The following is an 18,272-nucleotide window of genomic DNA, read 5'->3' on the forward strand; positions in this document are numbered from 1 at the left end:
CTTGAGATATTGCTGAATTTCAATCACGTCGGGGTCACCATAATGTAGGATGAATAAAAGCAACGTACATTTCTGACATTTATTCAACTAAATTTCGCGTAATAATAACGGAGAATGTTTTCATAACGAGTGAAAAACGGATAATAATTTCAAAAGCTATGAATTCGTTGAGGAAAATAACAACAAACGTCTAAACAAACGATAGCCGCGTATATCCGAAAACGTACACAAACAGAGGCGTAAATACGCCGTAATTACGCGATCGAAAACGCGACGCAACTTTTGCTTATTTTTACTTGATGCAAAATACTCGTTTACACAAGTAGTTGCGGTTTCCGCTGATAAATTTGAACAACCAACCGAAAAATCTCTGGGGCCGGAGTTTTGACTTCAAAGATTGTTGTACAGGGGCCGGATGAATGGATGCCAAAACTCCAGATTTGGATATACTTAACCGCGTACGACTTGAAAAAAAAAACGTTAGATGGACAAGTTGCCTATCTTTGAAATTTAAGGGGCAATCGAGCTTTGAAAAAATGGGTTAGGGGCACGATTTGAATAATACAAACATTTTCTTACTGTCTGCAAATTGAAGAAATTACCCCATTATTGAACTAAAATTTACCTATTTTGAAAAATTCTTTTAAAATAAGATGTTTGAATCATTTTATTGATGCCCCTAACCCATAGTACTTGAGTGGACGAACAAAAAATGTTATTATGACCAATTGCCTATCTTAAAAATTGAAGTGGCAAGCACAATTTCAAAATTCAAATTTGGGGCACTTGAAATTTGGAAATTTTGAATCAGGTTTGCCCCTTCCATTTTGAAGATAGGCAATTGGTCATAATACCACTTTTTGTTCGTCCACTTGAGTACTATGGGTTAGGGACATCACTTGAATGATTCAAACATTTTCTTATTTTTGATGAATTTTTCAAAATTGGTAAATTTTTGGTTTTGCGAAGCACACGTAGCCCCTTCATTTTACAAGATAGGCAACTTATCATAATAACTTTTTTTGTTCGTCTCCTCGAGTACTATCTACATTTGAATTTAACCAGAAGACTCCGGATTCATCCTGTAGGCAATACTTTGGAAAGTGAACAAATTTTATCATCATTTCTTTTAAAGTATTTTTAGCCCCTTCAATTTCAAAGTTAGGCAAAAATTGAGGAGTCGGCCTGCAAAGTGACCTAACAGCAAAAATTGAATTTTCGAGGTAGCGACGCTATCTAGTAGTCTAGGACATGCACTACAAAAAGGAAATATCACCTTCTGACCTATGCCTTTTTTATGACGATTTTTTTGTAAATGAAAACTCTAAAAACCCACTAAAGATCCCAAAATGACTCCAAATAGTCTCCAATCGGTTCAAGAGGTCGAAGAACCGACACTTATTCCAGTAAATTTCAAACGCAGTTTAATGAAATTTTGATTTTATCAAGAAAAATGGCCCAAAGTTTTGAAATTTCTTCAAAAATCGAAAATGAATGATGTACCCAATACCCATGTAAGTAATTGAAAAATATGTACATATTAGGTAAATTTTAGTTGAAGTTTTTAATTTTCAAAATCTGAGAAATATTAAATTTGAGTTTCAGAAATTCCGATGCGTAAGTGGTTGTTGAGGTTAGCACTTGAAACTACATAATAATACGTATGTACTTCCTGTTATATATACGACGACTATACCTACCTTATCATCGCTTAATTGATTGTAAATCGCTAAAGGTACCTATCAATGTTCGACAGCAAACTTACACCCGTTCAATTTTTCGTATGACCATTTGAACCGTAAAGTTACCTATCAAAAAGTGACACTCTTGGATATGAAATGCGTCTAAGTTAAAATAGACAATACTTCCTACTTGACGATAAATTTTAAGGTGTATTTTTTTATTGATCGGATAAGTATCGGCACATTTTCATTATCTAAGTATACTATGTAAATTACTAATAAGTATACCTAATTACAAAGTAATCATGTGAGTATGTACACCTATAAATATACGTATACGTATACGTTATTTAATTTTTATCTCAATCAATGAAATCAAAAGTTCATAATCATGCTCAATGCTCATATGTACCTATTAGATATGCACCTATCTACTGTACAATATATGCGATTATAATTTTATGAGTTGCTATGTGAAAATAATACATGTAGCCTACATATATAATTAAAATAATGCATAATCATGAATCACCCATTAATTGTTATTTAGGGACGTTAATTTTAGGTAGGTATACGTACGCTGAAAATCAAACGGATACCACTTTATCCAAAGTTGTGATCACTTTTCGCGCTTCTGGTTCCAAAGCTTCAATGTTACCATCGTTAGCAGCGACAACTAATCCTGTTATCGCATTTATGGCGCTCATAAACGCACCTTCGATCCATCCGCCTAGATGACTGTAGCTGTCACCAGCGATGAAAAACCTATTCTTCAACTTCGGATCAACTGCGTGGGTATGATAACGAAAACACAAATTGCTGTTGTAATGACATCCGGGAGTATCCAATTTAAAGGCACCTGCTGAATAATCGGTGGTCCAATCGTGTGACAGTGGGTCGCTCCATTTGCAATCGGGATCACTCAACAATTTTCCAAACCACCAAGGATTGTATGTCACTCCCTCCAGGTCCTCAGCATCTCTCACATCACGCATAGTACGATTAATGACTGCTTCCATCATTTTTTTGTTGGCTTCAGAATCGGTCTTATTTATTGGGTATTCGTAGAAATTATGCTGTAATCGCTTGGTATCCTCTTCCCAGGCATAACTCAGTAATAAACTAAGATATTTTTCGCCCGTCTCCTCGCATATGTTTTCCAATATAGGACTCGGAACAATATAGCTGGATCCTAAGCCGCAATCAGACACGATGGATTTTATTTTGCCTTGGTCCTGGAAATTGGGCGCGTGTTTGTTAAAGTCTTCCTCCTTAAGGGTAACATAGATTTTCGATGAGGACGTCATATGAACTTGTTTTATAGCGGTAAATATTTCGGAATTGGGCTCATCATGCTCGGTGGATAATACCAGTGGCGGTCTTGCCAACACATCCTTCTTACATTGTTGATTATAATCGCCGAAGCGTACATTTCTAGCAATATTACTAAATCCAGCACGAGATATCATGGAATGCATTTGCTGAGGCGTTACTGCTAAAATAACATAATCGAAATCATCGACATGCGGCGAGGAAACTTTATTTGGTTTCGCGCAGTCTGGTGAGGAATTTTCATCCGGTTCAGGAAGCGTTAGCGGTAAAATAACATAATCGGAATCATCAACATCCGATGAGGATAGTTCATTTGATTTCGCGCAGTCTGGTGAGGAATTTTCATCCGTTTCAGGGCGAATTTTATACGAAAATATTAACGCTTTACCGGTGGATGCGTCGTGGCAAACGTCACAAACGCGAGCATGTTTCACATGCACTTTCAGCTTCTCGTTTGTTCGTTGAAAGAGTCTGCGAACAAATTCGACGTTTTCTTCAACTGGTAAAGTATACTCGTTGACGTAGTCCCATAATAATAACCTCATCATTTCTGTAAGCGACATATTATGAATGGATTTAAGCCCTCCGGTACCGAACCCAAAGCAACCAAATAATTCGGAGTAATAGTTGACTTTATCTTCGACTCTGCATAGCCCACCGATGTTCGCTAACGAACCTCTTTCAACTTCAGCACGAATAATTTGTCGAACAGCATTTTCCAAGGAAAGCGGGTCATATTTTTTAGCGAAATCTTTCCAGTCTTTGTTTATTTGTTCTAATCGCTCAGTCGGTGTTTTTCCACTCGCCAATTCGGCAGCGACCACGTACGGATATTTACCGCCGATGAGAAAATGACCAGAGGTCGGCAATTCCGGATCACCGAACATACCTGCACGAACAATCATAGCTACGCGTCGTGCAGGTGACTTCATGTCTAACCAATCATTCATACAGTACCTGTCTGAACGGTTACCGAACACAAATTCTGTATAGGAACTTTTCCCGGATTGGGAAACACCTTGATTTTTGCATCGTTTCCGAAAGCAACTCTGGCATAATGCCATGTCATACCGGCTATTTCAGGAAATCTCATTGCTCCAATTTCGTACACAGTATGCTCTTTTGGGCAGGGTCGATTATTTTCACTCGATTTTTCGGCGTTGTTTTTATTCTCATCTTCTTCGGTTCTAGCTGCGAAAATACGTCCCGCTTTTTTTCCAAACGTTTTCGCGCCAAAATACGCGTGTTCGATGAAAGTAAAGTGTTTCGGATCCGATTCGTATAGAGTCAGTTGAATTCTATCACTGTTTCCCAGCCTGGATAATTCGTAACACGAAGCCACACCCGCAACTCCGCCGCCTACCACAGCAATTTTTATTTTTCTATCGCCTTTTGGAAGGGATCCAATTTTTGTAGATTCTGCTACCACCAAAGGGTAAGAGATCAGAGCTGAATCAGGATGTCTGTAGTATTTGCCCGTGTCAACGATGTCACCAACTGTTTTAGCCATCGGTTTCGTTTCTCCATCCAACAGACTGGGAATAACGCTGATACCCATTGCGATTTTTTTTTCGCAAGATGTAAATTTACTTATTGACACGAGCACCCTGTGAACAAAAAATTGATTCGTGTTCAGAACAGCAGAATATAGAATAAAGCGTAGAAAGTGTGAGATATTGGAAATTGTTTTCTTTTGTGTAAAATAAGAACCTCGAATATTGCATTTGCAGTAATATGCTGGCGCGTGAATTTTGCAGCAAAACGGCGAAGTTTATACCCTGTCCCTTCCTCTCGTCGACTCATGTACTGTTATACAGCAATTGGACTAGCCTAAACAATTTCATCCATGAAGATAGGTATTAGGTACCAAAAAAAATCCAAAGAGCGAAAAAAAATGTATCATCAGAACAATTTTGATGTCTGAGAATCACTCATCTTTAATTTTTGAGGGTTTGAAAAAAAATTAATCGAGTAAAAACTGAGATTTGTTTTCCATCTTTTTTCGACTTCCGAATCGATTCGAGAGGATTTCAAACCAATCTGAAACCTGCAGCAGATTTTTGGATTTTCCTATTTTGAACAATTTTCTACTCGTGAACAAGTAGAGCGGGAAAATAACGTAAAAAAGCAGTTAGTTTTTACTCATCAAATCGATCAGTGGTGGTTTCAAGCTCTTTTATAGAGTCTTCAGTAAATTTTATATTTTCCTGTGTTGAAAAACATGCTGAATTTTCACTTCAGTTCTTTTCACCTGAGCAATCTAAAAATCAGCTGGAATTCGTGGAAGAACCTCCAAAAGAGCCTAGAGCTCTCTACAGTTTGATTCTAAAGGTGAAAAATTTGACATGAAATGAATCAGACATCAATTCTATCAAATTTTGATCTTTTATTTACCGATAATACCATACCTATTGAATTGTCAAAAATTCACCTAAAATCTAAAAATCAAATTCTTCGTTTTGGAGGTTTCAGTCCGCATGCTCTTTTTAAAAACCACGGGCTCGTTTGAATCGGAGGTAGACACCTCGAGACATTTCCGCGTAAGTTCGAAACATATGTCGGAGGAAAAATAGGAATTTTCTGCTATTAGTGTACTTGGGTATGAATGGATGTTGTGGAGATAATTCAGTTGTAGACTATCATTAAAATCCTAGTGAGTTTTGCAAATTTTCTTGACAGAGAAGGCACATTCCTTCATATTCTTAAGATCCATTACAAAATTTTTATTTATAAAAATAATAATCCCAGAAGGAATTCCCAATTTTGAAGCGATAACATGGTTCTGAATCGATTGAAGTGGTCACAATGACGATTATTCTGCGCAGGTACTGAATTTCATTTCATTTTAGCTCTTGTTCACTTTAGAGCGGGCAAATAGCGGTTTTAAAAAGGAAAAAATTGGCACATCAATTTTTTCTTCGAGAATGTGTTCAGATGGACCCTCTGAACTACCAGAAAAAAGCCTACCCTCCTACCCATGGAGGAAAATCTTTTAGGAGGGTAAAACCGGTTCTGATTTACGTTTTTTGCGATTTAGTTCGCAAATATTATATTTACGAGAAAAACTACCATGACGAAAAATGTTCCCCTTCAAATTCTCGACAATTTGATACTACGCTCGATACACCCATCTCTCAAAGGGGGTGTCTAAAAAAAGGGGTGGAAAGAGCAGGTGTTTAAAAAAAAGGTCAGCCCAATAAACTAATCAAAGTTACTACTTAATATCATTCGTTTTCGATCAAATTTTGTTTACAAACTCTACGCACCCAACAACTAATTAAACCACCGTTTATTGGGCTTCAACCATCCTCAGGGGTTGATGGGGGGAGGGGTGCTTGATTTTTCAAGTAACACACAACTGAATCATGTAGTTGAAAAACGAATTTGGATGACGTGCGATATATCGAATAGTATGTTTTCGAAGTCGTTGAATGCGAATATGAACTTATTTTCTGGGTCCAACCCCTCAAAGCCCCTCTGTGTCCCAAAAAGGGGGCCCAAATTTTGAAAAATCACAAAAAAGTCGAGTGATATGTCAAATGGCACGTTCAAACTTTCTGAATAGCGATCCCGATAATACCTTGATAATACCTATTACCTCTCTCCTCCTTCCTCCTTCCTCCGAAAGTAACTCCAATCAGTGTTATAGAGATACTTATAGATTTTTGATTTCTCAGAAATGTATGTGAAATAATCGTGTAAATCTTTTGAGAAAAAGATCATACTTACCACATTTTGTGGTTAACTTTTTGGGGTAAATAACTATTGTGCTACACACCATTCGATATATCACACGACCTTTCACAATTTTTCAAAATTTTGACCTTTTTATGGACGCAGTTATGAGCTTCGTGGGGTTGGATCCAAAAAATAAGCTCATATTCGTACTCAGCGACCTCAAAAATGTACCATTTGACATATCACTCCACTTTTTAGTGATTTTTCGAAATTTGGGCCTCCTTTTGGGGGCACAGCGGGACATTGAGGGATTGGATTCAAAAAATGAGCTCATATTCGTACTCAGCGACCTCAAAACGTACCATTTGACTTATCACTCGACTTTTTCGTGATTTTTCGAAATTTGGGCCCCTTTTTTGGGACATAGAGGGGCTTTGAGGGGTTGGACCCAGAAAATAAGTTCATATTCGCATTCAACGACTTCGAAAACATACTATTCGATATATCGCACGTCATCCAAATTCGTTTTTCAACTACATGATAATCAAGCACCCCTCCCCTCCATCAACCCCTGAGGATGGTTGAGGCCCAATCAACGGTGGTTTAATCAGTAGTTGGGTGAGTAGAGTTTGTAAACAAAATTTGAGCGAAAACAAATGACATTAAGTAGTAACTTTGATTAGTTTATTGGGCTGACCTTTTTTTAAACACCTGCTCTTTCCACCCCTTTTTTTAGAAACCCCCTTTGAGAGATGGGTATCGAGCGTAGTATCAAATTGTCGAGAATTTGAAGGGGAACATTTTTCGTCATGGTAGTTTTTCTTGTAAATACATAAGTATAATATTTGCGAAGTAAATCGCAAAAAACGTAAATCAGAACCGGTTTTGGCCCCCTAAAAAATTTTCCTCCATGGGTAGGAGGGTAGGCTTTTTTCTGGTAGTTCAGAGGGTCCATCTGAACACATGCTCGAAGAAAAAATTGATGTGCCAATTTTTTCCTTTTTAAAACCGCTATTTGTCCGCTCTAAAGTGAACAAAAGCTAAAATGAAATGAAATTCAGTACCTGCGCAGAATAATCGTCCTTGTGACCACTTCAATCGATTCAGAACGATTTTTTCGCTTCAAAATTGGAAATTTCTTTTGGGATTATTTTTATAAATAAAAATTTTGTAATGGATCATATAAAATATGAAGGAATGAGGAATGTGCTTTCTCTGTCAAGAAAATTTGTAAAACTCACTTGTGGATTTTAATGATATTTTTTAACTGAATCATCTCCACGACATCCATATATACCAGCCTAATACTTATACTAATGGCACGAAAATTCTTATTTTTCCTCCGACATGTTTCGAACTATTCAAACGAGCCCATGGTTTTTAAAAAGAGCATGGTCTGAAACCTCCAAAACCAAAATTTCAGCTACCCGAATTTGATTTTTAGATTTTAGGTGAATTTTTGACAATTCAATAGGTATATTATCGGTGAATAAAATATCAAAATTTGATAAAATTGATGTCTGATTCAGTTCATGTCAAATTTTTTACCTCTAAAATCAACTGTAGAGAGTTTTGAGCCCTTTTGGAGCCTCTTCCACGAATTCCAGCTGATTTTTAGATTGCTCAGTCTTGGAAAAATTATGGTGAAAAGAACGGAAGTGAAAATTTAGCATGTTTTTCAACACAGGAAAATATGAAATCTACTGAAGACTCTATAAAGAGCTCGGAACCACCACTGATCGATTTGATATATAAAAAGAAGCTCCGAATCCGATAGCAAGAGCGAGCTGGAAAATTGCTGACGAATTGCTGTTTGAAAATGCCCGAGATATCAACAGGCTGAACAGTCGGAGAGGTAGGGCGAGGAGGTACTGTGCATCCGCTTAGAATTCACTGTAGTTGGAGTCATGGTTAAATCAGTCAATTGAGAAGCAGATGTCAATACACAGACACAGTGTCAGCAAAATGTGAACATTAAAACGCCAACTAAACCTAAATGGCGTGTTGATAAAATACAAGTAAAATACACAGAGTGCCTTTTACTACTACACATGCCATTTGTTGCATATTGATGAACATCACGATAGGTAAAAAGTGTACCAGTACTACAGAAGTGTACCTTTCCAGAGGTATATATAACTATATACCATGGTTAACTCATTGTCCAGTATCCCACTTCTGTTGTGAAGAATTTAATGAAAAACGAATGAAAAGAATTTTCAAAAAGCCAAATAAAAGTCTAAGAATTCTTTAAAATCCTTTAAAATTCATTGAAAATTAAAAACTAAAATTCATTGACTAAAATTGAGCTTGGTGGTGTATTTTTAAGGGTAAATTTGTCAAAATTAATTATAGCCAATAGTACATTAAAATACAAGCACCGAAAGTGAGCGTTTTCATGGCGAGCGAAAGGGCACGTACTGTGCCGAAGGCTAAGGACGTAAATTTCCATTACCTACCTACGTATCTTTTTTTTTCAAATTTACATAATATCATCAAGGCGTGCTTATTTATTACAAAAACGTTTGGAGAATTTTGTCGATCGATTTATTTTACACTGTTGTGCATTTAATTAAGGAATATATTTCAATCTTGAATTTGAAATGGCATTTTCTTTCACATCCTGGCGACTCAGTAGGCTATGACCATAGTTAAAATACGCCAACAACGTTGAATACACAGTCAGCGACCTCAAAGTATGCATATAAAATCCATTAAAATTCGAAAACAACGTTCCCACAGCTGATTGTGCTGATAAAATCAGAAATGTTGCCTAATGCATCGAAATATGTTTTTTTTTTATTTTTTGGTCCTCCAACAGTGTTATGAATTTGAAATTACTTCTAAGCTAAAATGAAAAGACGAAAAGAGCCTTCAGGGGGAGGGGTGGAGTTCGAAAATGGGCTCAAGCCTCAATATCATGCGAGGCATCAAAATATAATGTTTTCGAACCTGCTCACAACGAATTTAACAAACATGGCAATGTTTACATTGATGAACGACAAGTTTGCGAACACAAACGGAACGCATTCTTTTGCGAATGAATGCAAATGTGAACTCGTTCTTCTCAAAAGAACGCTTTAAAATTTTGAGAAAACGATATCATTCTTAAAATTTACGACCTAAAATTGTACTCAATCAATGCAAAGAAATTGAGAGATAGGATCACTAGAATGTTGACTAAGTAGGTACCCAAAAAACATCAATTTGGTTTTAAAAACTCTCTTGGGCATACAGTTCTTTGCTATAGCGAGTAACTATACGTTTCTCTCCTACACTATTTTTGACCAAAGTTTCATGCAATAGAAAATATAAAGAAATAACCAAAATTTTTTCTGAAGGGGCATGCGGGGCTCTGTGTTCCCCCAAATACAATTTTGAAAACATCGAAAAATTGCCATAAAAACTGGAAAAAAATGCAAGGATAAAAACGCCTGAATAACCATAAGATACTTTCATCTACCAAGAATCGCCAGTGTCAAATTTTCTCAACCCATTCTTCTATGGAGACTAGCAGAAATCGACGTTCTTGAAAATTAGAAGTGCAAGCCTTTTTTAAAAAAAAGTGTACAGTAATTGACCATGTAGCAGTAAAAAATTTGATCAAAGATGAGTTTTGCCTGACTCGCGAGTCGAAAGAACAAGGTAAGTACTGTGAGTAGGCCATGCATAAATTTAGAGAAAAAATTTTCGTGAATTGAAAAAATGGATTTGTGAAGACAATATTCTTTTGCAAGGTATAGGTACAAGTAGTTAAAAATTAAAAATAGGTGTATGTACTTACAATTTTCTTATTTTGTTCAGATCGTATTCAATAAACACACAGCACGACTTCAACACAAGTCGAACAGTCATCTGTCTACTTGGTACAATGGTACAATAGTATGGTATGGTACTTGCACATGATGTTGGTCAGTTACGTCAGTTGGTGCTGTTGGAAATATCTTCATTTAAAACAGATGGGTGGTTGAATGAATGTTGCTAAGCGTAAGCCATTTAAAAATCTTGCAACTGAAAATATTTGTCAAATGAGTCGAGATTAAGTCGCAACTCGTAAACCCCTTCAATTGTTGTTATCTACATGTATTTCGCATTTCCGCCATGATAATGTAGGTATACCAGTAGCAATTATCAGCGTTATGTTTGGTGAGGTCAAAGATTTATTTCAAGATAATTTTTATTTCTTCTATTTTTTTTTTTTTTTTTTTTTTCTAAATCAACTGATTAAATTTAACTACCTCTTCCATCACCCAGTAAGTACCTATATGCTCGCCACTGTTGATAACTACTGTTTTGCTCGAACAACTTAAAATATTTATGGTACATCCGAAATGGAAGTTGATAAGATGAAACACTGAATCGACTTCTAGGTGGCGATTATGGTAAGTATGTTATGAATGTTATCGATGTTATAGACCCATTTTTTTCTGCATAATATACATATTTCTACGCGCTACCAGGTGATCCTGGTACTCGTGTCTTAAGCCTTAATGATTTCTTATCGGTGAATTGTACTTGGAATGTTGGAAAATAATTCAGGCTGTAGAGACATGAACTAAAACGCAAATCATGATAGACTGCAATTTTTTCGTAAAAACATCAAAATTGTATTTTTCAATTGAATTTTTTGAAAATCATATTCGTTAAAAACCTCCACGTTTCGAGTAATTTTTATGCCTTTAGAGTAGGCAACTTTTTTGACACATTCAAATACATATACCTATAGGTATTAGTGGTGGCCTTGGGTTGCCTCGTTTATGAAGCCGCCTACAAACATGAAATGAAACGGACGTTTCTGGGGTAAATTGAGGGTGCCGAGTTCAAATTTACAATTTTCATCAGTCGGGTATGCGAACTTGTGAGATTAAATAACTTTACATCAAAACTGAATTTCTGAATTGAATTTTCTTAAAATATCATACTTAATTGTTGAAAAAGCCCACGTTTCGAATAATGTTTGTTTCACATTATAGTTTACTTGCTATGTCCTAGATAAATGAAATGTTAAAAAAAGGTCATATTGTACAAGAGAGGGGGTATCCGGGTAGTTATACATAATTCGTCACAAAATCGCCCAAAAATTACCTCGAACTAAATGCATATTAATGAACAATAATAGTTTTTCGAAAAACTGGTCAAAATAATTTTTGTTCCTACTATATCGTAGCCTTCAAAGCGAGGTGATAGGTGAAGGAACGACGACTCGATGATCAAAATCATAGGGTTGAAATCCGTTTGAATTTGAATTGGTTGTGATGGTGGTGGTTCTTAAAACCTTTGAATATTAGTGGTTCCCGGTTTTGGTTCCAAAAGGTACCTTTTACATTGTTCTTCCAAAACGGTTCTAAATTTTTTTCAAACTCAAATGGTTCTGCGTTCTGGTGGTTTCTTTTATGTACTTCTCCTTTGATGTTTTGCTTTGCTGGTGGTGCTTGTGGTTACTGGTTCCACCAATCAAAAAACGGTTCCAAATGATTCCAGGTCTAAAAAATTGTTATACAGGGGCCCGATGAATGGATGCCAAAACTCCAGTTTTGGATATAACCACGTATGACATGGAAAAAAAACGTTAAATGGACAAGTTGTCTATCTTTGAAATTGAAGGGGGTAAAAATGCTATTAAAAGAAATTTCGTTTAAGTATTTTTAGCCCCTTCAATTTAATTGGCAACAATAATTTTTGTAATTTTCAAAATTTTCAAAATAGGTACTTTCCTACCAACCTACGTTAATACAAAAATGCACAAGTGTCCTAATTTTTCAAATTGAATTCAACATCAGCTTTTCCTTCTGTGTTTCTCATGTAGGTAATGTAGAATTTGAGACCTATCAATTGCTCATTGCTCACATTAAAATATTGTACATTACGTGAGTAGGTAGTTTATTTTTTTGAAGAAATAAATAGTTAAATAATTAAATAAAAACACGTTTTCCTATTTCCCAGGTACTTATCTATAATACGTATTAGTAATGCATCTATCTAAGTACTATCTATTAATGCGAATATAATTTTATAAGTTGCTACGTGAAATGCATACCTATTATAAGTACCTACCTAATTAAATTTACGTATAGGTAGATAATCATGAATGATAAAATGATTCATTGATTGGTCACCAGGGAGCAGGGACGTTAATTTTAGATGCTTATCTTTCTACAAATACGCGTATTTTGATCTACTTTGTATGTATAAACGAGTCTAAAAATTAAGCTGACACCACTTTATCCAAAGTTGTGATCACTTTTCGTGCTTCTGGTTCCAAAGCTCCAATATCACCATCGTTTGCAGCGACAACTAATCCTGTTACCGCATTTATGGCGCTCATAAACGCACCTTCGATCCATCCGCCTAAATGACTGTAGCTGTCACCGGCCACGAAGAACCTATTCTTCAACGTAGGATCAACAGCGTGGGTATGGTAACGAAAACATAAATTGCTGTTGTAATGATTTCCAGTCGTATCCAATTTGAACCCACCAGCTGAATAATCGGTGGTCCAATCATGCGACAATGGATCGCTCAATACAGACTTACTCAACAATTCACCAAACCACCAAGGCTTGTAAGTTCCATCTTCAGGATCTCTAACCTCACGTATTGTACGATTAATGGCTGCTTCTATCATTTTTTTGTTGGCTGCAGAATCATCGTACTTATTTATCGGATATTCGTACAAATGGTGTTGTATACGTTTAGTATCCTCTTCCCAATTGTAACTAAGTAATAAACTGTAATATTTCACACCATCTTTTACTATCGGTTTCGAAAAAGGACTGGGAACGATATAGCTGCATGCTAAACCGCAATCTGATACGATGGCTTTTATTTTATTACCTTCTTTTTTGAAATTTGGCGCGTACTTCAGGAAATCATCTTCCTTTATGGTTACAAAGATTTTCGACGAACTCATCATGTGGATTTGATTAACTGCTGTAAATATTTCGGAGTTGGGCGTATCGTAATTTTTGGACAGTGTTAGCGGAGGTCGTGCTTCCACTTCATCAGGATACTGCCGATTGTAATCGCCGAAACGTATCTTGCGAGCTGCATTACTAAATCCGGCTCTGCTTATGATGGAATTCATTTGTTTCGGCGTTACTGCCAAAATAACGTAGTCGAACTCTTGCTTATCCGGTAGGGTATCTTCTACGACTACTCCAGAACCAGTTGAAGTCTTATTGTATGAAAATACCAATGCTTTATCAGTGGATGCTTCGTGGCAAACGTCGCAAACACGAGCACATTTCGTATCTACATTCAACTTGTTTTCTATCTTGGCTTTTTGGTACAATTGCGCAATAAAATCGACGTTTTCGTTGACTGGCAAAGTGTACTCGTTTGCATAGTCCCATAACAGTATTCTCATCATTTCAGTAAGCGACTGGTTAGAAATGGATTTAAATCCACCTGTACCGAAACCAAAACAACCAAATAATTCGGTGTAATAGTTTACTTTTGCTTCACCTTTGGCCAACCCTTCGATATCCGGCAATGTACCTTTTTCAACCTCAGCTCGTATGATTTGTCGTATAGCAGCTTCCAAAGTCAGCCCGTCGTATTTTATGGCAAATTCTTTCCATTCTTGATTTATTTCTTCCAATCGCTTCTTGTCCTCAGTATTTGTATATTCTTTCTTCAATTCTTCAGATACGTCGCACGGATTTTTACCACCGATGAGAAAATAGCAAGGGGTTTCTTTTTCCGGGGGACCAAATATGCCTGCTCGAACAACTTTATATACACGTTCTGTAGGCGAATTCTCCTTCAACCATCCATCATCCCTGGAGTATCTGTCTGAACGATCACCGAATACAAATTCGGTTGCAACAGTTCCCGGATTGGGGAACGCATCAACTTTTGTGTCTTCTTTGAATACAGAATTGGCATAATGCCAAGTCAACCCGGCTATTTCTGGAAATCTCATCGCGCCGATCTCGTATACTGTTTTATCACCAGGCTTGGAGTCCTTATCGCCATCATCTTGATTGGTATCACTGCTTTGGCTTCGAGCTGCAAAAACTCTTCCAGTTTTTAATCCTGCTGTCTTGACTTTGACAACCGGAGGGGCAAAAATAAAATTTTCCGGATCCGACTCGTACAGAGTAACGTGAATTTTATCGCTATTTCCCAATCGAGATAATTCATAACACGAAGCGATACCACCAACTCCTGCACCTATTACAGCGATTTTTAATTCTTTATTGTCCGGAATTTTTCCAATTTTATCAGCTACCACCAACGGGTATGATATCAGAGCTGAATCTGGATGTCTGTAATATCTTCCTGTCTTGCAGATTTCAGCGATCGTTTTGGCACCCAATGTTGCTACATTTTTTTCATCCAATAGACTTGGAATAACGCTGATACCCATTGTGATTTTTTTCTCGTAAAAACTTCAGCTTTAAAATCTGTAAGCAAATAAATCATTCGGGTTTGATTAGAAACAGCAGAATTGGACCAAGCAAAGGGTAGATAGATTAAATCCGATCCGAGGTGAGAATTATATTAAAAAGTGTGTTTTTTTCAATTTTTACGAATTGGAATTTCACAACAATTTTTAAAACAATTTTAGAATTGCACATTTTAGCAAACAAATCTGTAAAACTTCACACATTGCCAATATCATGGACTGAAAGCTATCGCTTTCAAGCTGATTTTGGAATATCTAACAAAAAAAAAAGAATTCGGAATTTACAAAAAAAATCGTTGCAACAGAAACTACTTTCTGACGATGATGGAATTACGATCGATGGAATCTCTCACGTCAATTGAAACTACACTTTAGCAATATGATAATTATCTCATCAAGCATCAACTCAAGGGAAAAAAACTTTTTTCGATGAAAAAAAAAGATCTCAATTTTGTTCTCATGAATGTCAAATGGTCTATCTTTGAAATCGGAGGAGCTAAATAAAAAATTTCTGAAAAATAAGAGGAAATTCTAAGCATTATTAACGGTTTTCGAAAACTCACTACTTATATCTTTTTTCAACCAAATTTTAAAAAATTAACAAAATCAAATATTAAAATTACATTTAAAAAAAAATACGAATGAACGCTTTCGGCTTTACATGCGTTTTAAGAACATTGAAATAAAGGAATGCAAACACTAAATTCTAAATAATCAAAAGTAATGAAATAGGTAACAAAAAAAAAAATTGCATTACACACATCGACTTTTCTTAATACAGTAGTCAATAAGTATTCTGCGGTAATTTCACTAAAAATAAAAATTTGTTTCAATGATTTCAAAGTTCTTGTTGCGCGTTTGAATTTTTTCATTTTTTTTACCGTTTTTGACTAAATTCACTACTTTTTTACTACTTTCTCTAGATACTTTCATTATCTGTTAGATACCAGTGTTTTAGAGTTTTTGAAATCACCAATTTCTTCGAGTTCAAACAAAAATTTGCCAGTTCTATTTAAAAAAAAAAAAAATAATTTCGCTAATAGGGATTTGAGATATTTTGAAAAAAAAGCTCATGGACTTGGACCAAATTCAATTGAGAACCTTCATTTTGGGCTGATCTACTCAAGTAAGTAACTACATGCACGATTTTAAAAATAAAAAAATATCATAAATTGAAAAATAACCGAAAAAATTAAGTGGATTTGTACAGATAAATGTTCTGTCGTAGGTATCTAAGGTACTCATAAATGTAGCTCAAATTAAAAATAATGTACTTACAACTTCAAAGTTTTGTTCAGATCGTATTCAATAATTCAATAAACGCACAACACGACTTCAATGCAAGTCAAACAGTCATCTATCTACTTGAACAAATAATGTTGGTGCAGTTGGAAACATATCTTTATATTTAAAAAGGGCGATGGGTGAAGAAATTGCAGAAAATAATTCCGATAAGATGCAATTTAAAATCATGCGAACAAGCGGTGGATCCGTAAAATCTTTTTAATATAGGTACGATGAGTAAGTATATGGTTCTTAGGAAAATATCTACATGATTAGACGATTGATTATTGATAACTACTGTGGGTACCTATTTCTTGGGAAATGACTAAAGCTCGGATTTTTATGATTCGTCATGTACCTATTCATCGCAGAAGATCGCGCATATCCCATGGATTATTGTGAATCATACAATTCTGAGTAAAATGATCCCAACTTGTTTATTTTGCATATTTTGGGTATAAATGCATACCTATGTACAAATGCATATTTTAGCCATTTTTTCCATTTTTCAGTCATTATTTTGGAAATTTTAGCCAAACAACTTATTTTGGTAAATATAGTATTTTCCATTATAAATGGAAAAATTAAAAAAAAAAACTTGAAAAAATGATTTTCAAACTTTTTTTTACCTCGTTGAGGCGATTTGTATGTTAACCTAAAATTGATTATTCAAAGTAAAATTGAAGACTTGAAATCTTTTCCATAGATATAGGTACCCATATTGATGTTGCATAAAAGTGCATATGTATTTTGAATGGATAAGTGCATATTTTGTTACAATTTGGTATGATTTTTTAAGCTCGTAAAAATTCGAGCTCTAGAAATGACACATGAGTAGATGAGTACCTTAGAGTCAAACCCAGAATTCTCCACTTTTCACCATTTCGAGAAAAACGAAAAAAACTGATAGAAGGTGGGTTATCAGTAGTAGCTGGTTTCTGATCTCTCCTATATAATAGTACTTCGGCCCGACTTCGGGTAACAATCGAATTGTCAAAGAAAAAATTTTCAAGTCATTCCATAGCAGTAATTTACGATGCCATTTTGGAGAATTCCGGTTTTGACTCCAAGTCCTTAAAAAATGTTTAAAAATGTCCAAAATACATGATGAAACGAGGGATAATTCTAGATTCAAGTCTGTTGAAAGTATCTCAAGGTTGTTTACAGTCGACTGGAACCAGAAAAATAATCATTTTTGAAGTATTTTTTTCAAAGTTTGACTCGAACCCGGTACTTTGGACCCCCTCATGGTATCGGATGGGGTAAAATGTAGAATGGCAATCGATGTGTACCTACCAACTGTACTCAAAACGATCCTCATTTTTGAAAAATTTGTAGAATTCTGGGTTTGACTCTAATGTGGTGTAGATCTAGAAATTATAGTTACAGTTTCCTCGAAATGACTCATTTTTTCTGCAGGGAATTTCACTGCATTTTTGTTATGTAGGTACATATAGGTAGGTACTAGGTAGGGTACTCGATATTTCCACGTACATACATACCTATGTACATAGTATGTAGATGTAGAAGTACTGATAATATGTTAGGTTTTTTTTTATTATTATCATTTGTTTTTTTAAGCACTGTGTCCCAGCTACATACCCTTTAAAAACATAGTTGTATCATTATCATCTGCGAATTGTGTTAGAAGTGCATTAATTAATGTAGGATGATAAATCGACACAGAGAATAAATATAGGTCCGAGTATGGAACCTTGTGAGACTCCTTTATCTGATATTTTCTCTTCAGAAAAGGTGCAAGTCTCGCCAACTTAGGTACTTGTGCCTTAATTGGAAATTTCAAGCTGTCAAGACATGATGACGTGAACTAAAACACAAAAATAGATATTATATGCAGTCACCTCACTTGAATAGTCGCTTACCTA

The 18,272-nt window shown here is 35.6% G+C and overlaps 1 protein-coding gene and 1 pseudogene across 1 annotated transcript; both read right to left on the reverse strand.

The window, feature by feature from the left end:
• Positions 1–65: 65 nt before the first annotated feature.
• LOC135836869 (phenylalanine 2-monooxygenase precursor-like) lies at positions 66–12,453 on the reverse strand (annotated as a pseudogene).
• Positions 12,454–12,555: 102 nt separating this feature from the next.
• On the reverse strand, positions 12,556–16,497 carry LOC135836871 (phenylalanine 2-monooxygenase precursor-like). The gene is made up of 2 exons (XM_065351936.1): positions 16,381–16,497; positions 12,556–15,100 (listed from the first exon to the last, which is right to left on the reverse strand). The coding sequence occupies exon 2, from the start codon at positions 15,061–15,063 to the stop codon at positions 12,898–12,900; it is 2,166 nt and encodes a 721-aa protein (XP_065208008.1). The 5' UTR covers positions 15,064–15,100; positions 16,381–16,497; the 3' UTR covers positions 12,556–12,897.
• Between the last annotated feature and the right edge of the window lie 1,775 nt (positions 16,498–18,272).

This window comes from Planococcus citri, chromosome 2, assembly GCF_950023065.1.
Source record: "Planococcus citri chromosome 2, ihPlaCitr1.1, whole genome shotgun sequence".
NCBI lineage: Eukaryota > Metazoa > Arthropoda > Insecta > Hemiptera > Pseudococcidae > Planococcus > Planococcus citri.